Source organism: Leptodactylus fuscus, chromosome 1 (assembly GCF_031893055.1).
Source record: "Leptodactylus fuscus isolate aLepFus1 chromosome 1, aLepFus1.hap2, whole genome shotgun sequence".
NCBI lineage: Eukaryota > Metazoa > Chordata > Amphibia > Anura > Leptodactylidae > Leptodactylus > Leptodactylus fuscus.
The window spans coordinates 96,912,378-96,932,173 of NC_134265.1; the positions used below are offsets into that span (position 1 = coordinate 96,912,378).

Consider the following 19,796-nt stretch of genomic DNA (forward strand, 5'->3'; position numbering starts at 1 on the left):
AAAGAGAATGCTGCATACGACTGTAGCGACTGGGTAGAATCCTTCACCACTAGAGATGAGCGAACAGTGTTCTATCGAACACATGTTCGATCGGATATCAGGGTGTTCGCTATGTTCGAATCGAATCGAACACCGCGTGGTAAAGTGCGCCAAAATTCGATTCCCCTCCCACCTTCCCTGGCGCCTTTTTTGCACCAATAACAGTGCAGGGGAGGTGGGACAGGAACTACGACACCGGGGGCATTGAAAAAAATTGGAAAAAGTCATTGGCTGCCGAAATCAGGTGACCTCCATTTTAGACGAATAGTGGATTTCAAATCCGGGTCATATGAGAATGTGAACTTTGTGACTATGAGACAGGGATAGCTGTACAGGCAGGGATAGCTAGGGATAACCTTTATTTAGGGGGGAATGTTATTAAAAATAACTTTTTGGGGCTCTATCGGGTGTGTAATTGTGATTTTTGTGAGATAAACTTTTTCCCATAGGGATGCATTGGCCAGCGCTGATTGGCCAGAGTACGGAACTCGACCAATCAGCGCTGGCTCTGCTGGAGGAGGCGGAGTCTAAGATCGCTCCACACCAGTCTCCATTCAGGTCCGACCTTAGACTCCGCCTCCTCCAGCAGAGCCAGCGCTGATTGGCCGAATTCCGTACTCTGGCCAATCAGCACTGGCTAATGCATTGTATTGGCGTGATGAAGCAGTGCTGAATGTGTGTGCTTAGCACACACATTCAGCTCTACTTCATCGGGCTAATAGAATGCATTGGCCAATCAGCGCTGGCCAATGCATTCTATTAGCTTGATGAAGCAGAGTGTGCACAAGGGTTCAAGCGCACCCTCGGCTCTGATGTAGCAGAGCCGAGGCTGCACAAGGGTTCAAGCGCACCCTCGGCTCTGATGTAGCAGAGCCGAGGGTGCACTTGAACCCTTGTGCAGCCTCGGCTCTGCTACATCAGAGCCGAGGGTGCGCTTGAACCCTTGTGCACACTCTGCTTCATCAAGCTAATAGAATGCATTGGCCAGCGCTGATTGGCCAATGCATTCTATTAGCCCGATGAAGTAGAGCTGAATGTGTGTGCTAAGCACACACATTCAGCACTGCTTCATCACGCCAATACAATGCATTAGCCAGTGCTGATTGGCCAGAGTACGGAATTCGGCCAATCAGCGCTGGCTCTGCTGGAGGAGGCGGAGTCTAAGGTCGGACCTGAATGGAGACTGGTGTGGAGCGATCTTAGACTCCGCCTCCTCCAGCAGAGCCAGCGCTGATTGGTCGAGTTCCGTACTCTGGCCAATCAGCGCTGGCCAATGCATTCTATTAGCCCGATGAAGTAGAGCTGAATGTGTGTGCTTAGCACACACATTCAGCCCTACTTCATCGGGCTAATAGAATGCATTGGCCAATCAGCGCTGGCCAATGCATTCTATTAGCGTGAACTGAGTTTGCACAGGGGTTCTAGTGCACCCTCGGCTCTGCTACATCAGATTGCTACATCTGATGTAGCAGTGCCGAGTGTGCATCAGATGTGTAGTTGAGCAAAACTGACTCAGCACTGCTAAGTCTCTGCATTCGCATAGGAATGCATTGGCCAGCCTTCGGCCAATCAGCGCTGGCTCTGCCGGAGGAGGCGGAGTCTAAGGTCGGACCTGAATGGAGACTGGTGTGGAGCGATCTTAGACTCCGCCTCCTCCAGCAGAGCCAGCGCTGATTGGTCGAGTTCCGTACTCTGGCCAATCAGCACTGGCCAATGCATTTCTATGGGGAAAAGTTAGCTTGCGAAAATCGCAAACTGACAGGGATTTCCATGAAATAAAGTGACTTTTATGCCCCCAGACATGCTTCCCCTGCTGTCCCAGTGTCATTCCAGGGTGTTGGTATCATTTCCTGGGGTGTCATAGTGGACTTGGTGACCCTCCAGACACGAATTTGGGTTTCCCCCTTAACGAGTATATGTTCCCCATAGACTATAATGGGGTTCGAAACCCATTCGAACACTCGAACAGTGAGCGGCTGTTCGAATCGAATTTCGAACCTCGAACATTTTAGTGTTCGCTCATCTCTATTCACCACCAATATATTATTTTATCAATCAACATTTTGGTGTACTAAAGATACATACAGAAGGTTGTTTCGTTTGGTTCGCTTTGAGTAGTTTTTTTTTTTTACCACCAGTTATTGCGCTGTTTAAAGCGGTATTACCACAAATATAATAAAATTTTAATTTGCAGACAATTAAAAGTTAAACATTTTTTTAAAAAAATTTAAATGTTGCAGAGTTTTAAAGATTTTTTCCAACCATCTTCGTGGGACAGTCTTGTGTCTTGATCAGTTGCTAATGGATACATCCATGATGCTGGAATTTTCAATGGTCTGGAACTTGTCAAAAAACCAGCCATGATTTATTTGTGCCTAAGTTAGTGAGAAAACCTCTTTAACAGATTGTTTCTAGGTTAAAAACACTAGTGACAAATTAGCGCATTGAGATTTCTGGTTTTTGGGATTAATAGATGGTAATTGGATTTTATTAGGGTTATTAAGTCACTTTATTATTAGAAAGACATTCATTATATTTTCTACGTCTTTTACTAGATGTGTTTTATATTGGCAGGGGTCTGAGACACAGCCCATAAGGCTGCTACCACCTACAGCCTTCTCTATCAGGATCAGCAGAACTAGGGAGCAAAGAACCTCTGATCAGGTTCTAAGGCTGAGTGCACACAGGGTTTTTGGGTCCAGAAATTGAGTTGGAGGTCGCCTCAGTTTCTGGACTAAAAACAGGTAGCCGCGACTGGATGCCGATGCAGTGCAGTTTTTTTGTTTAGTTTTTTTTTATCAAATTATGTACAGCCCATTTGCCCATCAGGGTTTGAGACCCCTGATAAATGGCAAGTTCCCTGTGATGTTATATTTTTAAAGGGATTGTTAACGTCATATCAACCGAGCCCTGCAGATAGATAGGTTAAGGTCATCTGAATCAAACTGAGTCTAAATTGGTGCAGCATGGTGGCTCAGTGGTTAGCACTGCAGCCTTGCAGCGCTGGAGTCCTAGGTTCAAATCCTGCCAAGGACAACATCTGCAAGTAATTTGTATGTTCTCCCTGTATTTGCGTGGGTTTCCTCCGGGTACTCCGGTTTCCTCCCACACACCAAAGACATACTGACAGGGAATGTAGATTGTGAGCCCTATATTGGACAGTGACTGTCAATGTCTGTAAAGCGCTGCAGAATATGATGGCGCTATACAAGTAAGCATAATAAATAAATAATAAATTGGTGCCTCCATTGCTGAAATATTGTTAATATGCTAATGAGTTCTTTAGAGCAATGAGTGCATTTGTCATTGTCGCTCCAGAGTGGTAAGCAACACCCTCATTACTCCAAAAAAGTTGAAATCTCTGAAATAGAGGCACTGGTTCTCAAGGGAATAAACTTTGATGGAGGTGACCATGCAGTGTTGTTGATATGCTGGGCTATGGTGACAGACTCCCTTTAAAGCTACATGCACATGAAACTGTACACATGTCAGGTCCATGGTAAAGGCACATGTATGACAGCTGCATATTGTAATATACTTAATTAATTCTGTCTCAGTTCTCTGAAATCCTGAATTTCTTTTCTAATTTCTCTATTGAGAGCTGAAATGTATACACTGCTTTCTTTAAGTGTATGGAGCGGCCAGCTCTTGTATAATATAGGGAAACTGAGGCGGAGAGGGGAGGAGGGTATTTAAACAGCGATATCTAAGGCAATTTAAAACCAATAATAGTGCCATATCTGGTGTCATACAAGAGTCCACCTCTTCATACCGCTAGTAAAAGCAGTGTATAGATTTCAGATACCAACAAAGAAACAGCAGAAAAATAAAATAACAGGATTTCACAAAAAGGACCCAACATTTGTAAAGGTATAAAAATGTATTAATGACACAAATGCTGCTTTAAAAATAAATAAATAGTTCAAATATTTAGTTACACTTTGATAGGACTACAAAAACAGGATTACATTTGAAAGATGTAAGAGTGGAATTTATTCAATGAGCAACATTTGGACAAAACCTTTAAGCTTGAAAGAGGTCTTTTGACTGAAACATGTCATATTTGGAATAAACTCCACCTTATATTTTTACAAAACTGGAGTACTGCCTCTTCTTGTCATTACCCATTAGCCGTGTATCATGCTCAGTATGCACTTGTCATTTTGTTTGTTTCTTGAGTGTATCCCAATAAAATTTGTACAAATGTTTTTGTATAATACGTTGTACAATAACATTGTATGCATCATCCATCATCAGGTTTTTATGGCTTTACCGTTTAGTGTCTGCTGAACTGAATCTGAGAGACTAAGGATGCTGAACACCTGATTTGCCTCACAATATAAGACATAATCTGGTCTTCAGCTACTGACACAGGTTTCCTTAATGGTACAATGAAATTACATCTTTCCTGGATTTTTTACAGCTGACTGGCAAGAAAAAAAAAAAGTCTCAGTTCTCAGTAGGCCATGGTGATCCGTCAGAAGGAGAGTTACACTTCTGTACTTTTAATTAATTCTACCTTGTATTTTGCTGGATCAGCGTCTGGTCTTTTGTGCCTTGAAACAGTAAGCTGTCCTCTGGCACCAAAGCTCTGCACAGTCGGCATCTCAACCAGATACAAATAAGCTTTTTCATTTAACTGCAATGCATTCATAAGAGAAAAAAATCCCACTAGTCATAAACATATTACATTTTTCTATTTACCTCTGGGTTCCCACCAAGCTTCTCTGACCTTTGGTAACTAGCATTTAGAACGGGATCTCCTAAGCTAATAAGGCTCCACGTCTTAAATATCATGGAGACTGCCACATTACATGCAGAAACCATATGCTCCCTTCAGAACTTCACCAACAACTACTGCAGTACAACAGCATCTACACTTACGAGTTTTGGAGCTGCACCAAAGCTGCAGGATCAGCTCGGTGCCTTGAAGGACAGGATTGCTCCTCACATAAGGGATATGATACTTCATCAGTTTTGTAATACAGATTTATTTTTGCCATAGTGTTTATGGAAGCACATGTTACAGAAAGTTCTCTTTGGTATGGGCAGACTACAGCATGATAAATAACAAAAATACTCCAAAATTAAAGCAAGTTGACTGGATTAACTAAACAGGTCCAGATCGACATTTATTGGTCAGAAGGTCAAAAATGACACAAGTGAAGTTGGCACTGCCATAGTAGCTGACTGGTTCCAGAGTACTGACCTAACTGTTTAGTAATTCTAGTAAATCTCTCATAGCTCACCTATACACATGTCTCACAGCTTATGGGCGTCATTCACAAGGCCCCTTACTTGAATCCCTCCTATATATTCCAAAACTGAAACCTGCTCTGTAAATCTGGCCATAGATGTCATATCATTGCCATCTGAACCCATAGACTTCTGCAGCTGAATGTAGGGCCAGATGTCAGGGGAAAAGATTTGGGCAGCTGGATCTCAACATGACCGATCCTTGTGTTCTCTGAGACATTAGTTGCTGCTACATGTTTCTGGCATTGGCTTTCTCCCCTCTGCCACCAAAAACACAAGTATACTATGTTTATGAACGTTGGGAAGCAAGACCCATGGTCAACCATTCATCTGAAAGGCCAGCATGTAACAGCTAGTTTTACTTATGGATGGGGTCATACTTATAGCTGGATCAAAGGAGATCAGCAAATTGTCAGGCCAGATTTTACATAAAAGGGCTTATCCTCATGAGATAAGAAATCAGCCATGATCAACTTCCATCTTTTTTAAAGCGCCTATGTCTCATGATGCATTTTTTTCCAAACAAGACCTGGGTGGAGCATGACAAACTGTACTTCTTTACATTTACTTGATGAAATATGAAGCCCCATGTACACATTTGAGTGTTCTGTTCGAGTGGGGGCTCCTATGCTCTATTCAGATGTTATAATTCTAGAATAGATCCTATCCTGCTCCATAATATTGGATCTGGTGGAACCCCTCCCCCATCCTATAGAAATGAATGGCTTACTAAAGGCACTCTGATGACACTCGGATGTCACTTGAGTGTGATTAGAGTGCCCAATCGGCATGCACATTTTGTCATGTGCAAGAGGCCTCACATATGATAATATGCATGTTATAATGGCTACTACTTACCCACTGCTTGCGAGCGTGATTCCTCCTTTTAAAATATAGAATGAGCTTCTTACGCATAGTCTGGTTACTAAAGTAGGAAAAGTGGAAAATATGAAATCATTTATTTTCCCAAATGCTTTTAAAAGTTACAAATACAGCTGGAAATACTGACTGCATGACATACTTACATTTTAATATTTTCATGATACTGCTTGGTGTCTGATGGCTGATTGTACAATGGCTGCAAAGAAAACCAATATACAATTACACACTGCACAAACTACTAGAACTTCCATGTATCATAGAGATAACATATAAAAGAGTTGTAAACCCCTAGTAAAAATACAGATAGATGCCAGGGATGCTGCCCACCTGTGATAAGTGACACGTGAAACATTTTAGTTCCGATGTATCATGAATGTGACGTACCAGTTCCACGTGAGGTCCCAGACCTTCCAGAATCCGATGAGCTGCCTCTGCTTTTTTCTGCAACACAATAGGTTTTAATCAGATTATTCACATGTAACATACTGATAATCTGACAGAATTTACCTATTGGTAATACTCATGCTATATATATATATATATATATATATATATATATATATATATATATATATATATATATATATATATATATACACACACACACACACTCTCTCAAACAGTAACTTGTAGGGTGTGGGCCTGAGATATATAGATAGATATACTAGCTATATAGATAGACATCACACACACACACACACACACACACACACACATATGTATTCCCCCTTCCCTTAGGCACCGTTCATATTAACACATTGGTTTTAAGAACTGAAAGAGAGCTTGGCGTATACAAAATACAAAAAAAATTTGCAAAGTTGGCATTCCGAATGTTTTAGGTTTTTGTTTACTTTGTAGGGAAGCATATCCTACTGTGTTTACCTGTAAAAGGGGAAAGTTATATATCTAGGAATACTTTTACACCATATACTACTCAATATACAAACAGGGCCATATAATATTTTCATAGCAGTGTAAGGAAGCCACCTAGTGTTTGTTTTGAATACTACAAGCAGCAAAAAAAAAAAGCTTGATAAACATTATTAAAATGGTCCAATCGCTCATTCTGAAGAAAAACATTACTAACAATAGTTTATAGTTTAATAAGTCTATCAATGGCCTTACATTTTTGTTGGTCAGTCCTGTCGGCAATTTATGTTTATACACAAAATAATGAGGTTACTTATATTTATAGCCAAAAGACCAAAGACTGGATTTCCTGTGACGGATTCTCAGTTTCACTATACATTAAGCACATACTGACTATGTTCACGGAGAAGCCCACCCCTAGAAGACCACTTCTTAATGTAATTTTGGTTGTCATAAAGAGGTTTTGCTCTGTTTGACTCCTTAAATCTATCATTACATAGATGGACATTAAGACGCAAAACTGAAATTTAGGGGAAATGAACTGGTTATCTAAGCTCTTTCATCAGAAATGAGAACTTTTGGGGAATTTCTCAAGTACTTGAAACTCTTTCAATATAATATTGAAATACTAAACTATGACATCAAAATGGTAAAAGTAGCATATTACTGAATATATGCATGTAAAGGTATGCAGCAATCCTGCCTGTATTTTCCCGTGCCATAGAGGCCTGTCATACTTTCATAGAGGTAATGAAAGAACCAGACTCAGGAGTGACAGGTTGCCGCTGCGGGGGAAATGACATTGCGTTACACTCACACTTGAGTTTCTCTTTCTGACATATTTTCAATAATCACTAACACCCGCTTCAGAACGACAGTATGACATTCTAATTTTTATGTTATATGCTATATTAGTTATATGACTGCATACCACACGAGGGCCAGGACACCTATATGACTACAGATAGTCTATCAGAGCAATAAGCAATGAAATAACCTTGGCTATAGTATTGGCAGATAGAGCTAATATGCCCTGGCCATATCCTATGATTTGACACCCTTTCTAATGCTCAGCAAATACACTTGCATCACTATACCCCCCACAGGATACCAGTTATTATATTGAAGATTAATAAAAACACGCAGATGCCATAGCTCAGCATGAGACAGCACACTAGCAATTCTAAGCTGCTCTTAACACTTTCCTGGTACTCCAGTCGCACGTAAATGCAATAACACAACCCCTTCAATACATATCATATTCTGGCGGATACAGCTACATTTAAAGGTCATCTTCCAAGGCCCCACAGAGAAGGTCAGACTGTAAAGCAAACATTGTGAAGGAAGTCCTTGTGTGTCTAATCCAGAAGGATGCTCATAATAATAACAGCAAGGAAGGTGGAATTTGCAGAGAGGCGGTGAGACCTATTTGTACATTATAATAGCTGTGCCTGAGCTGAGAAGACAATTACCGCAGCTTTTATTACCCACAGAGAAAAAAAAAACCTGCAAAGGAAAGTGAGCAGAAAAGGGAAACACTGGAGAAAGTAACGGCTTTCTGAACAAGGTTTTGATTTACAGCAGACAATTTTCTAAGAACATAAGGAAGAACAGCATGTGCTTATCTCATCTCTGCAGCAGATAGCAGTTCTGCAAAACTGGCTGAAGCATCGCCATCACGCATCTTACTACAACAATTTGTCATCAGCAGCAAAATATAGCTTTATCCATGACTGCATAACCCCCACACTGAAAATCTGCACCAAGGACTGCCTAAGACATGTGAAAGGGGTTTACAAACCACATTCATACATAGCGGAACAAAATCCACATATGTTCTAAGCCATGCAGTGGCTTTTACCCTATATATTACAGATCTGCCACAGCAGAATTACTTTCAGGTTTTGCTACGGTATGCAGCCTAAGGCTTTGTTCACACTCGCAGTATTTGCGCTCGTTTGAAATGATATTAAAGCCATTGTACAAGAGTCACTTACATGCCATGTTATTTTAAACTGCAGTACACCTTATAATATACAAAACGTTATTATCATCCATGGCCTTTTTCCCATTATACAGTACAGATTTCCTTCAACGATTTTATTGGTATAAAATACTCTAATCCCTACTGAGTTTTCAACTAATGAGATCTCTGGAAATTTTACACATCCTGGCGCTCCAAGCCCGTAGTCCCTACGGAGTAACATTCAGTGAGAAGCAGGGACAGCTCTCAATACAGAAGCATGGAAAGAGTAAAGAATATATTACAACATTTATTAATGGCACAAGTACGACCAGAAAATCAAAAGTTAAGATCATCATATTGAGAAATTCTGATGACATGTTCTCTCCTGATTTCCATCATGTACAGTGCTATTACGGAGACCTTGTGAACACTCAACCAAGTTCAATAAACTCCACAGCCTAAAAAAGGCTTAAAGAGTGGTAGTTATATATACACATGTGTGAATATGGATGATAGCAGTCATCCAACTACACAAAAGGACATCACAACAACACTGTATCAGTAATGATTTGTCATCAGACCCTCTCACTTACACTGATTGGTACCACTGTAGTACCGTGTTTCCCCGAAAGTGAGACAGTGTCCTACATTCTTTTTACCCCCAAAAGTCCTACTATGTCTTACTTTCGGGGTATGTCTTATATTAGAAAAAAAATGACAGGGGTTGATGGAGTGAAGCGGCGGCACGCGAGGAGTTAAGCGGCAGCCGCTTCCATACATTGCAATGGGAGCGTGCTATTCAAATAGTATTCGTTCATCTCTAACTTCAATTGTAACTTCTTACAATTGAAGTTAGAGATGCGTGAATACTATTTGAATAGCGCGCTCCCATTGCAATGTATGGAAGCGGCAGGCAGACTTTGCCGACGGCCGCCGCTTAAAGGGATTCTACCATTAAAAGAAGTTCTTTCCTCTGACCACGTTGGAATAGCCTTAAAAAAGGCTATTCGTCTCCTACCTTTTGCCATAGCCAGCGCCGCCTTCTTCCTCAGCTGCGTCCGCCCCTTCTGTGTCGTCTTCTTTGGGCCTCATGGATGACACATGCGCAGTCGGCTCTGGCTGCGAGAGCCTGTTAGAGCCGACTGCGCATGCGTCATCCATGAGGCCCAAAGAAGACGACACAGAAGGGGCGGACGCAGCTGAGGAAGAAGGCGGCGCTGGCTATGGCAAAAGGTAGGAGACGAATAGCCTTTTTTAAGGCTATTCCGACGTGGTCAGAGGAAAGAACTTCTTTTAATGGTAGAATCCCTTTAACTCCTCGCGTGCCGAGCGCTTTCATTCATTTCAATGGAAGCGTGCCATTGAAATGAATAGAAGCGGCTGGCACGCGGGGGGTTAAGCGGCCGCCGGCAAAGTCGGCGTGTCGGCGCTTTCAATCACATATAAGGCGCACCGGACAGCGCTGCGCCTTATAGTCCGGTGCGCCTTATATATGAACCTAGAAAGGACTATAAGGCGCTCATGGGTAATGCGCCTTATAGTCCTGCCTAGGTTCATATATAAGGCGAACCGGACTAAATGGCGCACTGAACTATAAGGCACAGTGCTGTCCGGTGTGCCTTATGTTTACTACGGTATGTCTTACTTTTACTTTTAGACATTTACTATGTCTTACTTTCAGGGTACGTCTTACATTAGCCCACCCCCCAAAAGTCCCACTACGTCTTACTATCGGGGAAACACTGTAGTTACACCTAAAAGTGCAGCGAGGCACAGTAGTCATTCCTGTGTTCTATGTCGATATTTTTCAATATTGCTTAACTTTTTCACAGTGTCTGCTTTATAAATATACTGAATGAAAATATATATCACACACATACATACATACATATAGATATACACACACACACATACACCCAGTTTCTCCAAAAATAAACCCTACCCGCAAAAATAAGCCCTAGCTTGATTTTGCAGGGTTTTAGGAGGAGGCTTGAAATATAAGCCCTACTACAAAAAGAAGCCCTCATTACCGTCAGCGCCTCCAGCATTTAGTTATGTCACATGACATTAAGGAGGGGGAGAACAGGCATACCGTAGCTCTCAACCATCCTGGACAAGTACCCTGCTATCTCCTGCCATGACAGGGCAAAATCCACTCACCTGCTCCATGGTCCCGACTCCTGTCTCCCGAATCCGTCTCCAGGGTTCTGCCTCCCAGCGCTACTATGCTGTGGGCTTGGCCACCTACTCGCCACCCCTGCTCACTCCCACAGACACTCCACTAAAGCACCTCCCCCTTAGCATAAAGGAGAGGTGATAGAGGGCACCTTGCCAGTGCAACACAAAGTGTTTAGAGATAGAAAGTGCATGCTAGTAAGTTTAAGACCCAACATCAATTGTGAATGTAACAGGGTTACTAACCCTAACCATTGTACAAGATTCATCCAGAGCGAATCAAAAAACATGCCTGAAAAATAAGACCTACCCGAAAAAAAAACAATATAAAGACAGTCTTATTTTCAAAGAAACACTATACATATATATATATATATATATATATATATATATATATATATATATATATATATATATATATTATATATATATACATACATATACATATACATATACACACACACACACAAATATGATATACAATATTGGTGCAGATATAGCACTTTTTAGATTTGTTTGCCTACATCGCAATCTGAAATTTAAGCTGCCAATGAGTCAGATGTTGCTGAGACAAAGCAGTCTCCAGCGTCCTTAAATGAACCTTTGAGCACAATAAAAGGCGGCATGGTGCAATAATATCCTGCAGCTTTGCGTGTAGCAGACGCTGTGAGAACTCCTCTTTCTATCCCAGCAAGAGACACTGAACAGAAGACCCAAGCGCTTGTAGGTCCTCATGTGTGATGGGTATAATGATCATCAGTCCAATGAAGTTCTCATTAAAAGAGACTAAGAACTAAATAAGTGTGTTATGAAGAGACTCTTAAATCATTACACGTACAATGAATCTGCAACGTATTTACAATTACAATATGAATAATAATTAGCATATTTGCATAATTCTATGCAGTAAAACATCTGCTCTTTAAGCAGTCGTACAGTGGAGAATCAGATTTAACCCAATAATGACTACAATCTTTCTATTATTGGAATGTTATTAGTAGTATACTTCTACTCACCCTGTTCTCATCATATATGATTTGGACCAGGCTCCGATGCTTGGATTCAGTAGGTGGAGGTGAGAGGGGTTTCTCAGGCTCTATTGGCTTAGCCGCTTCTTCTTCTAACTGTTGCTGAAGACAATTAAGACATTGTACAATGTCAAAAACACTGCAGGAAAAGCAACAGCATGCCTAAACAGTAACACTGAACTATTAGTTCTGGTAGATAAGGACTGGTAATCTATTTTAGGCTCTGTTCACACTGCTGTCAGGGGCCCTGTTTGCAGCACGCAGCACTTTTCTTCCAGTCAAAACAACCAAACCTAAAATAGAACCCGAAATCCATTGTAACATTGTAAGCCATGTGGACTATTATTATCTGTTGTAAGACAGAAACCATGACACACGTGTGAATAGAGCCTTCTCTGCAATAGGGTCCATGTAGTAATCCAACGCCAGTTTTTCTTTATGTAGGCAATATTCAACAGTAAATGTTCCCTGTTTGATAATTCTAGACTTTACCCGTCTACAGGTACCGATAACTGTGTCCTCAACAGAATAACACAGGGCTGGAAGATAAGCCGCACACTGTATCAGTATATAAGTGTTTAATGGAAGCATTTATTTTCAGCAAGAAGTTGTAGACTACATCTAAAGCCACCAACAGATGCCAAAAGACATGGTTGATATGATCACTAAGAGTTATCACAGGGTGCCCTGCCATACTGTGCAGATGAAATACAATCTATTGAAGAGGGCAGCCCTACACATCTTGGCAGGCATCCCGGCAGTTACCCAAGCCACAGGACTCCTGGATTAAATTACTCTAAAATTCCAGAACCAGCCAAGTTCTCATAAAAAGACAATGGAGCCCATAAAAGTCCTAGTAATAAGAAATGCTATATATATTGTCATGTATCACTTATAAAAAGGCACATATACTTTCTCCATAGGAGAAAATATATATGTAAATATGCTGTTACCTTGTCACAGTTCACATTTTAGTCACAACTTTTATGGCACTTTTTATGCGTTTCTCATATATAGGAGGAGACATTTCCACATATGTTGCAAAGTGGAGAGAAATTTGCGTAAGCAAAGGATGTCCAGCAGATATCAGGTTTTCACAGCAGTAAGGATGTATGCGCAGGACCATGCTAAGTTATACTATATGATCAGGAAGGGAGATTTTTTTCTAAAGCCACAACAGACTTTTTTTTTTTTTTTTTTAATGAAAAAAGCTCTATACTCTGTTAGAGCTGGAAATAAAATCTCATGGGAACGAATCCATTCTATCATCTATAACTGGCTTCCAAAAAAGACAACTATACAAAGACCATCCTGTATTCTAGAGAAAGATCTGTTTCAGATTCGAATCTCAGTCTGTTCCACAAGAAGCTGGACGACTGTCAAAGTAAAACTATTTTCTGTGAAAACTACATGCAAATGGATACAAAAATGGTGGAGGGTCTGATGCATAAAACATATCAGGAGAGGCTTAAAGAACTTTGTCCGTATAGCCTTCAGGAAAAAAGGGAAATGACTGAAATTATATATACGGTATATTTATTATAGGTATAAGTAAGGTTCAGTAGGGAAGAACAGAAGATGAAGGGGGCACAATCTGAAATTAGTGTGGGGGAAAACTAGAAGCAATATCAGGAAATATGTCACTGAAAGAGTAGTTGAGGCTTGGAACAAACTTCCAGCAGATGTGGTTGGGAATATACTGGATGCCTAAGGAACATCCAATAAATAGGTTCACCTTTGAATTGCTAATTTCTACATACAGTAACGTTTTACACTAAAGTTGTACAATTTTGTAAATACCTTGTGTCACTTTTTCTAAGTTACAACCGATTTTTGGATTAGAAAAGATAAAACATATTTTTCTTGCTACTTTAGCAACTGAGCATAGGTAATAGCTTTACACTAAGCCCCAAACTATTGGATGCAGAAACCTGTCAGCCTAATATACTGTGTTATTGGAGAAGGGCAGGAGAGACATGGTAACCACTCTGCTCATGAATACAACCATATTAATATATAGATTTACTCTTTCAGTCCAAAATTACATTATTTTTGGACCATTTTGGCTACTAGTGGTACAGACTAGCTTTACATAGGGCAGCACGTTAAGAATACAGATCTGCTTTGAGAGAGCATTAAATAAAATGGCTTCCTCTGCAGCTCGGACAAGGTGGGCTAGTGACCCTTGGTCTAGGAGTGTTACAGAGGGACTCTTTAGGGTTTAAGTGAATATAAAGGGGTTGTCCACTTTCTAATATTGATCCTTAGCATCTAATATTAGATCTGCAAGGGTCCAACACCAGGAATCCCACCAGATCTTCTGCTTTGAGACAGATCTTCCCTGTAATGTTTACATGCCAGGATACATTACTAACTCAGAATACGATGTGTAGCAGAAGTTTTAGATACTACAGGATTGTCCCATAGACTTCATGAGGCAGAAAGCCAGCACCTAAAGTCACTGCTACAGTTTGTAAAGCCAAAGAACAGCACACTACCGGGAGCCACATAGCCCCAAAGCAGCTGATCTGCTAGTGTCCTCGGTGTCGGACAGAGCTAGATCTATACTAAGGATAGGCCATCAATATTTGAAAGTGGATAACTCTTTTAACGGATCAATAAAGAGCCCTCAATGCCACTTTAGTATCTTCTAGCAAAAGAATGGAACAGCATGTCCTAATAATGGTGTTCTAGTATGTCCAGTGGATAACATGGTCCCATTATAGGATGAGAGCAATGGACATTACCGGCGACACCATCTACATTCACTCTAATGAAAAACTTAGCTTTATTCCATCAAGTTAGTTTATTTTTATAATGCATGCAGGACTTTTCCTTCTGTTACAAAATTTACAGAAGAAAGCTTCCATTATGGGTTTTGTTTCACATTAGAATAAATGGGAATGGATGACCGACGAAGGGGACTCTATTTCTGCATATCAGCCGTTCTCATACTATGACAGATTAGATGGGCTTTTTTTTTTTTTAATAACAGAATGTGAATGTCCCCCCTATACAGCTTTGATGACAGAAAAAAGTTATAGGCCCTGGAAATTGTCTATAAGAAATGTACACACACCCAAAAGTCGATAAAAATAATCTCTTATAAATAATAAACGCTTGACATTGATGGTAAACAAACCTGTTTCTTCTTTAGCTTGGAGATTTGCTGTTCTACCATCGTAATCTCACGGTCTACTCTATCCATGTTCTGAATCAGCTCCTCCTTGGAAAGTCTTGTAGGCAGCAGGTCCAAATCTCCATCAGCATGAGGAGGACTAGAAGGGGACACGGGCTCCAGTTTTCCAGTTATGCAGCGATCCTGAGAATAGCAAAATGTAGTATGTAGCAGTTAGCATATATCTAACACACAGTGTAATGCGCAGTTCTAAAAATTCCTAGCAATCAGTAGAAAAAGGGAAGAAAAAAAAAAATCAACCAAATTTACTTTTCAAATGTGTTTTTAATATCACATCGAACATCGCTAGGACAAAAAAAAAACCACAAAGATTATTGCACAGTGCTCTATACAATAATTGTAAGGATGTTGACCTCTATATGAAAGTCATGTAACACAAACCATAAACAGAAACAGATTAATCAGTCAGAACAAAGGCAAGATTAGTTGCCATATTACACCTTGCACAGGCACTTGCTGTCTTCTGACTAGGCTACCCCATGGTCCAGGCCTCACGCTCCCCTTCAGCAGTGCATATCCCCTTGGACAGATTGCCACTTGGAGCAGCACTGCCATGTGTTAAGACATCAGAAAACCCTTGTACCAAATATATAAGCTTGGAGTGTCAAGCCCAGCAATAAAGGTTGTTCATCCATGTTCTAGGAATTGAACTATATTAGAATTTTTCAACATAGTTACATCAAAAATGTACGTACAGACACACTATTATTTATATCATAAAAACATCATTTCCTTTATACTGAACCACAGGAACCCGTGCTGTCCCTGGTGATGCCAGTCTGATCTGTGGTTCGTTTCAACAGTTTACATTATAACCAATTTTTAAGATGGACTCCTCTTGGCACATGCGCAACTGAGGAGTGTACACTGTGCTTCACAACAGATGTACACTGAAACAAGTGTACTCTCCTTAGCCTTAACTGCATTCAGCACATATGCCTGAAACTGCCAGAGACGAGTGCTTCTACAGGTGACAGAGTACAGTTCCATACAACATTGATGTCACATGCCAAAAAGGTTTCATTCATCTATTCATTAATTCAGAGTTTAAAAAATACAAAACAAACAAAAGAACAAACAAACAAGCAAACACAAGACACACACGACAGACAAAAAAGTCCTTAACAGGCCAGTCCAAAAGAAAATGGAGCTCTGAAACTTTCCATTCTGGCACTTTCTGTCCAGCCAGGACCTTCACTTTACACACAAACTTCTAGAAATATTAAGAAAAAAAAAGTTCTCAAGCAACATATTCTGCATAGCTGGGCCAATAGGTTTACATTAGCCAAAATAAATTTGTAGAACAATACAAGTAAAAAACAAAAACAGCTTTCTTTGGTTTCCGGGTGTGTATAAAATGTTTGTGTATCTGTAGGATCAGTATGGAAGATCCTAATCCTTTCCAAATCAATCTATTAAAAAGCATCCCATGTGAAGACCATAAACCACGGTGGCAGAAGGCCAACATATAGCACTCAGCCACCTCCCTCCATTCTTCCAATGAAACTTATCTTAGCACTTTGCCCAGTAGTGCCTTGCATGCTCCCCTCCCCAATATTTGTCCCTGCACGCCAGCTGCGCAATTACAATGGTACTGGTGTGAATGTGCCCACCAGAAAGACCATGACATCACCAGTTTTAGGCTGCCAAGCTACATCACAGCAGACAGAAAACGGGAAGCAGTAGCACGATAGTGATTAACCTCTTATGAGCTCTCAAAAGCAGAGCCATTATAATCATGGCATGTCTTACCAGGCTACATGAAGATTCATTACAATATGCAGGACTGAAAGCTTAAACACGTGTTCAGATTACATTGCCAAATCACTCTATTGAAATAAGCCTCTTCTAAGCAATTTTCCTGCAACAGAATACAAAGCCAGTTCATTGCCGATAAAGGATTATCCAATAAAGAGGCGGTGGGTTGCTGGCCACAAAGGGTTACTTTTCCCTATTAACCTGTAGCTGGCGGCTGGGAGGACAAGCACAGTTTGGCATAATGGAATAATGAGGTTTGTTTGGGCTCCTGGCAGATTATCCCGTCCTCGTGTATCAGTAATTATCCTTCCCAGCCATTGCAGCTCACAACTGCGAACAACTGCACAGCCCACTTTTTATTACTGTCAGCAGAACATACATCCGGTGCAAAGACGGGGAGCACCTGCAAGTTCCCAAGAGACAGTCTACTGGGCATCTCTCCAGACGTCTAGGAGAAGACACAGACAAAACACAAACTCTGAACAACACATAAATAAAATTATCTGAAAGGACATGCTGGAACTACCCACAACTCTCTATCACAAGTCAGTCATGGCCATGACAGATAAAAGTTTCCATTCTGCCACTATGGTCAACCATCTACAATAATAGACATGAAATAGAAATAAAACCCAAAACACAACAATACCATAGGTTACTTTTCTCGGGGCCTATTCACACAAATGGCTGTTTTCAAAACAGAGCGAGGACCTATGGGGCTCTTCACATGTCTGTTCCTTGACAGACCAAAAATTAGGACATCCAATCTTGGCCATTTTCACGGATCATTGAAAAGTCTATGACAGATCTGTGAAAATGGGTGGCTTTAAGAATGTAAATTGTAAAGAGTAGTTTCAATCATGGTTGTCTGAATACAGCCTTGAGCTGCTGAGGAAATGCGGCGGAAAAAGTACGGTGCATTTTACAGTAGCGGCATAATTAACATATTGTGGAAAAATAAACAGTTGCCGAAAAACTATATTTTCAAAAATGCAGCAGTTTTCTACTGTAGCGGTTTTTGCAGTTGTGATTTGCTACGTTGGGTGTTAGACTTAAAGAGGTCTTCCAAGTTTAAAGGGGCTCTATCATTGGGAAAAGTCATTTTTAACTAAACATATACTTGCATGGCCTTTAGAATGGCTAATCCACACATACCTACCACATGCATACATCCTGGTAGAGAACGTGTACCAGTGTTATTGTGCCCATTGGTGTTGCCAGTTGGCATTCCAAGCTTTACTCCAAAAATGCACTAGTAGACATAGTAAGTTCTCACAAAAAAATTTGTGGGAAGAAAAAAAAAATCCAGTTCCAGAAATCTGCAGCAAAATTCTTGACAAAAATTATTTCCTCCCATTCATTTTAAAATGGGCTTTGCAGGACAAATCCACCTGAAGATAGGGCATGATACCAGCTGAAAATCAAGGAGAAAAAAAAAACTGCCACCTACTCCCATCCATTTTGAATGGAATTTCACCTCAAAATCAGCCTGTAAAAACCCAGTGTGAACATGCCCTAAATTCCTGTCTGCTTTGTGGTCCAAGATCATTCATGTACGTGTATGAGTCCACGGATGGCATGGGGCTATCATGTGAGACCTTTTCCTGGACCCGTGTGGGGCACACAGTTGTGTTCTTTCCCAGCTACGTCTGCAGTCAGTTTTCAGTGTACATATGGCAATCAATTAATAGGGAATATGATCAAAGCTTCAAGTTCTGCTCATATATAACATGGAATTGTGGGAGGGCAAATAAAGAGAAGCGATCTATCATCACTAAGCAATGCTGAATGCGTGTCTGGAATCCATAAGGGGCTCTCTGGAAAAGTGAAGAGCTTTACAGTCTATGGCCTTTATGGTGTTAAAGATACAGCCTAAAGTCGATCTGAAGAGACTTCATCTTTTACAATCCTTTTTATTTGACAAATGTTATGGGTACTATTAAAGACTGCATTTTTCTGCAGCATTCGGCTCGAATTCTGTTCACTCTACTCAACCTACATGTGTTGCAGCAGAATGTAATATGTAACAGCACACAACAAGCGCTTCTCCAGCCTCCATATGGGACATTTAGAATTGGACGGAAAATGCAATTATCCCTGGGAGAAGATAGGCAGATGAGCATTATGTGAGGATCTGGAAATACCATTCACAGCTACTTTTTTTTTATTTTCTGATTACACTTACCCATAGATAGTACAATGGAAATTTAAGTGCAGTAGTTATGCTAACTGCTGGCGAAGAGCTGTGAAATGTCTCAAGAATTCTCCAGGAAGCAAAGATCTATTCAGGATTCAGAGCAGACTAAATTCTCAGCCCACCAGAGACGCCAGATAGATCATCCTCATTATGGCAAGGAGTATAGAAATAATATACAGGCTAGCTACAGAAATCAGGCGGGATTTTCATGCAATCCAGTTATTAGGAATCTCTAATAAACCCAAAAATATGACATGAGCATAGAATGCAAGAAAATTACTTTTGGTCTGAGGCCTGGTTCACATCTCTGTTCAGTATTCCGTTTGGGGAGTTCGCATGGGGACCCCCTGAATGGAATACCGAACGCATTGGCAAGCGGTGAGCAGTGAAACCACACACACTATAATGGGGTCCGTGTGCTTTCCG

At 40.7% G+C, this 19,796-nt stretch overlaps 1 protein-coding gene across 20 annotated transcripts in view; it reads right to left on the reverse strand.

The window, feature by feature from the left end:
• NCOR2 (nuclear receptor corepressor 2) overlaps positions 1-19,796 on the reverse strand; it is a 291,797-nt gene that overhangs the window by 147,740 nt on the left and 124,261 nt on the right. For 15 of the 20 annotated variants that reach the window (XM_075274561.1, XM_075274570.1, XM_075274577.1 and 12 more), the window contains 5 exons: positions 15,359-15,538; positions 12,205-12,318; positions 6,505-6,618; positions 6,321-6,373; positions 6,154-6,220 (listed from right to left, as the gene is read on the reverse strand). In XM_075274561.1, the coding sequence (XP_075130662.1) occupies positions 6,154-6,220; positions 6,321-6,373; positions 6,505-6,618; positions 12,205-12,318; positions 15,359-15,538 (528 nt within the window). The remainder of the gene's footprint in view (positions 1-6,153; positions 6,221-6,320; positions 6,374-6,504; positions 6,619-12,204; positions 12,319-15,358; positions 15,539-19,796) is intronic. The other 5 variants (XM_075274704.1, XM_075274697.1, XM_075274719.1 and 2 more) reach the window with 1 other exon arrangement.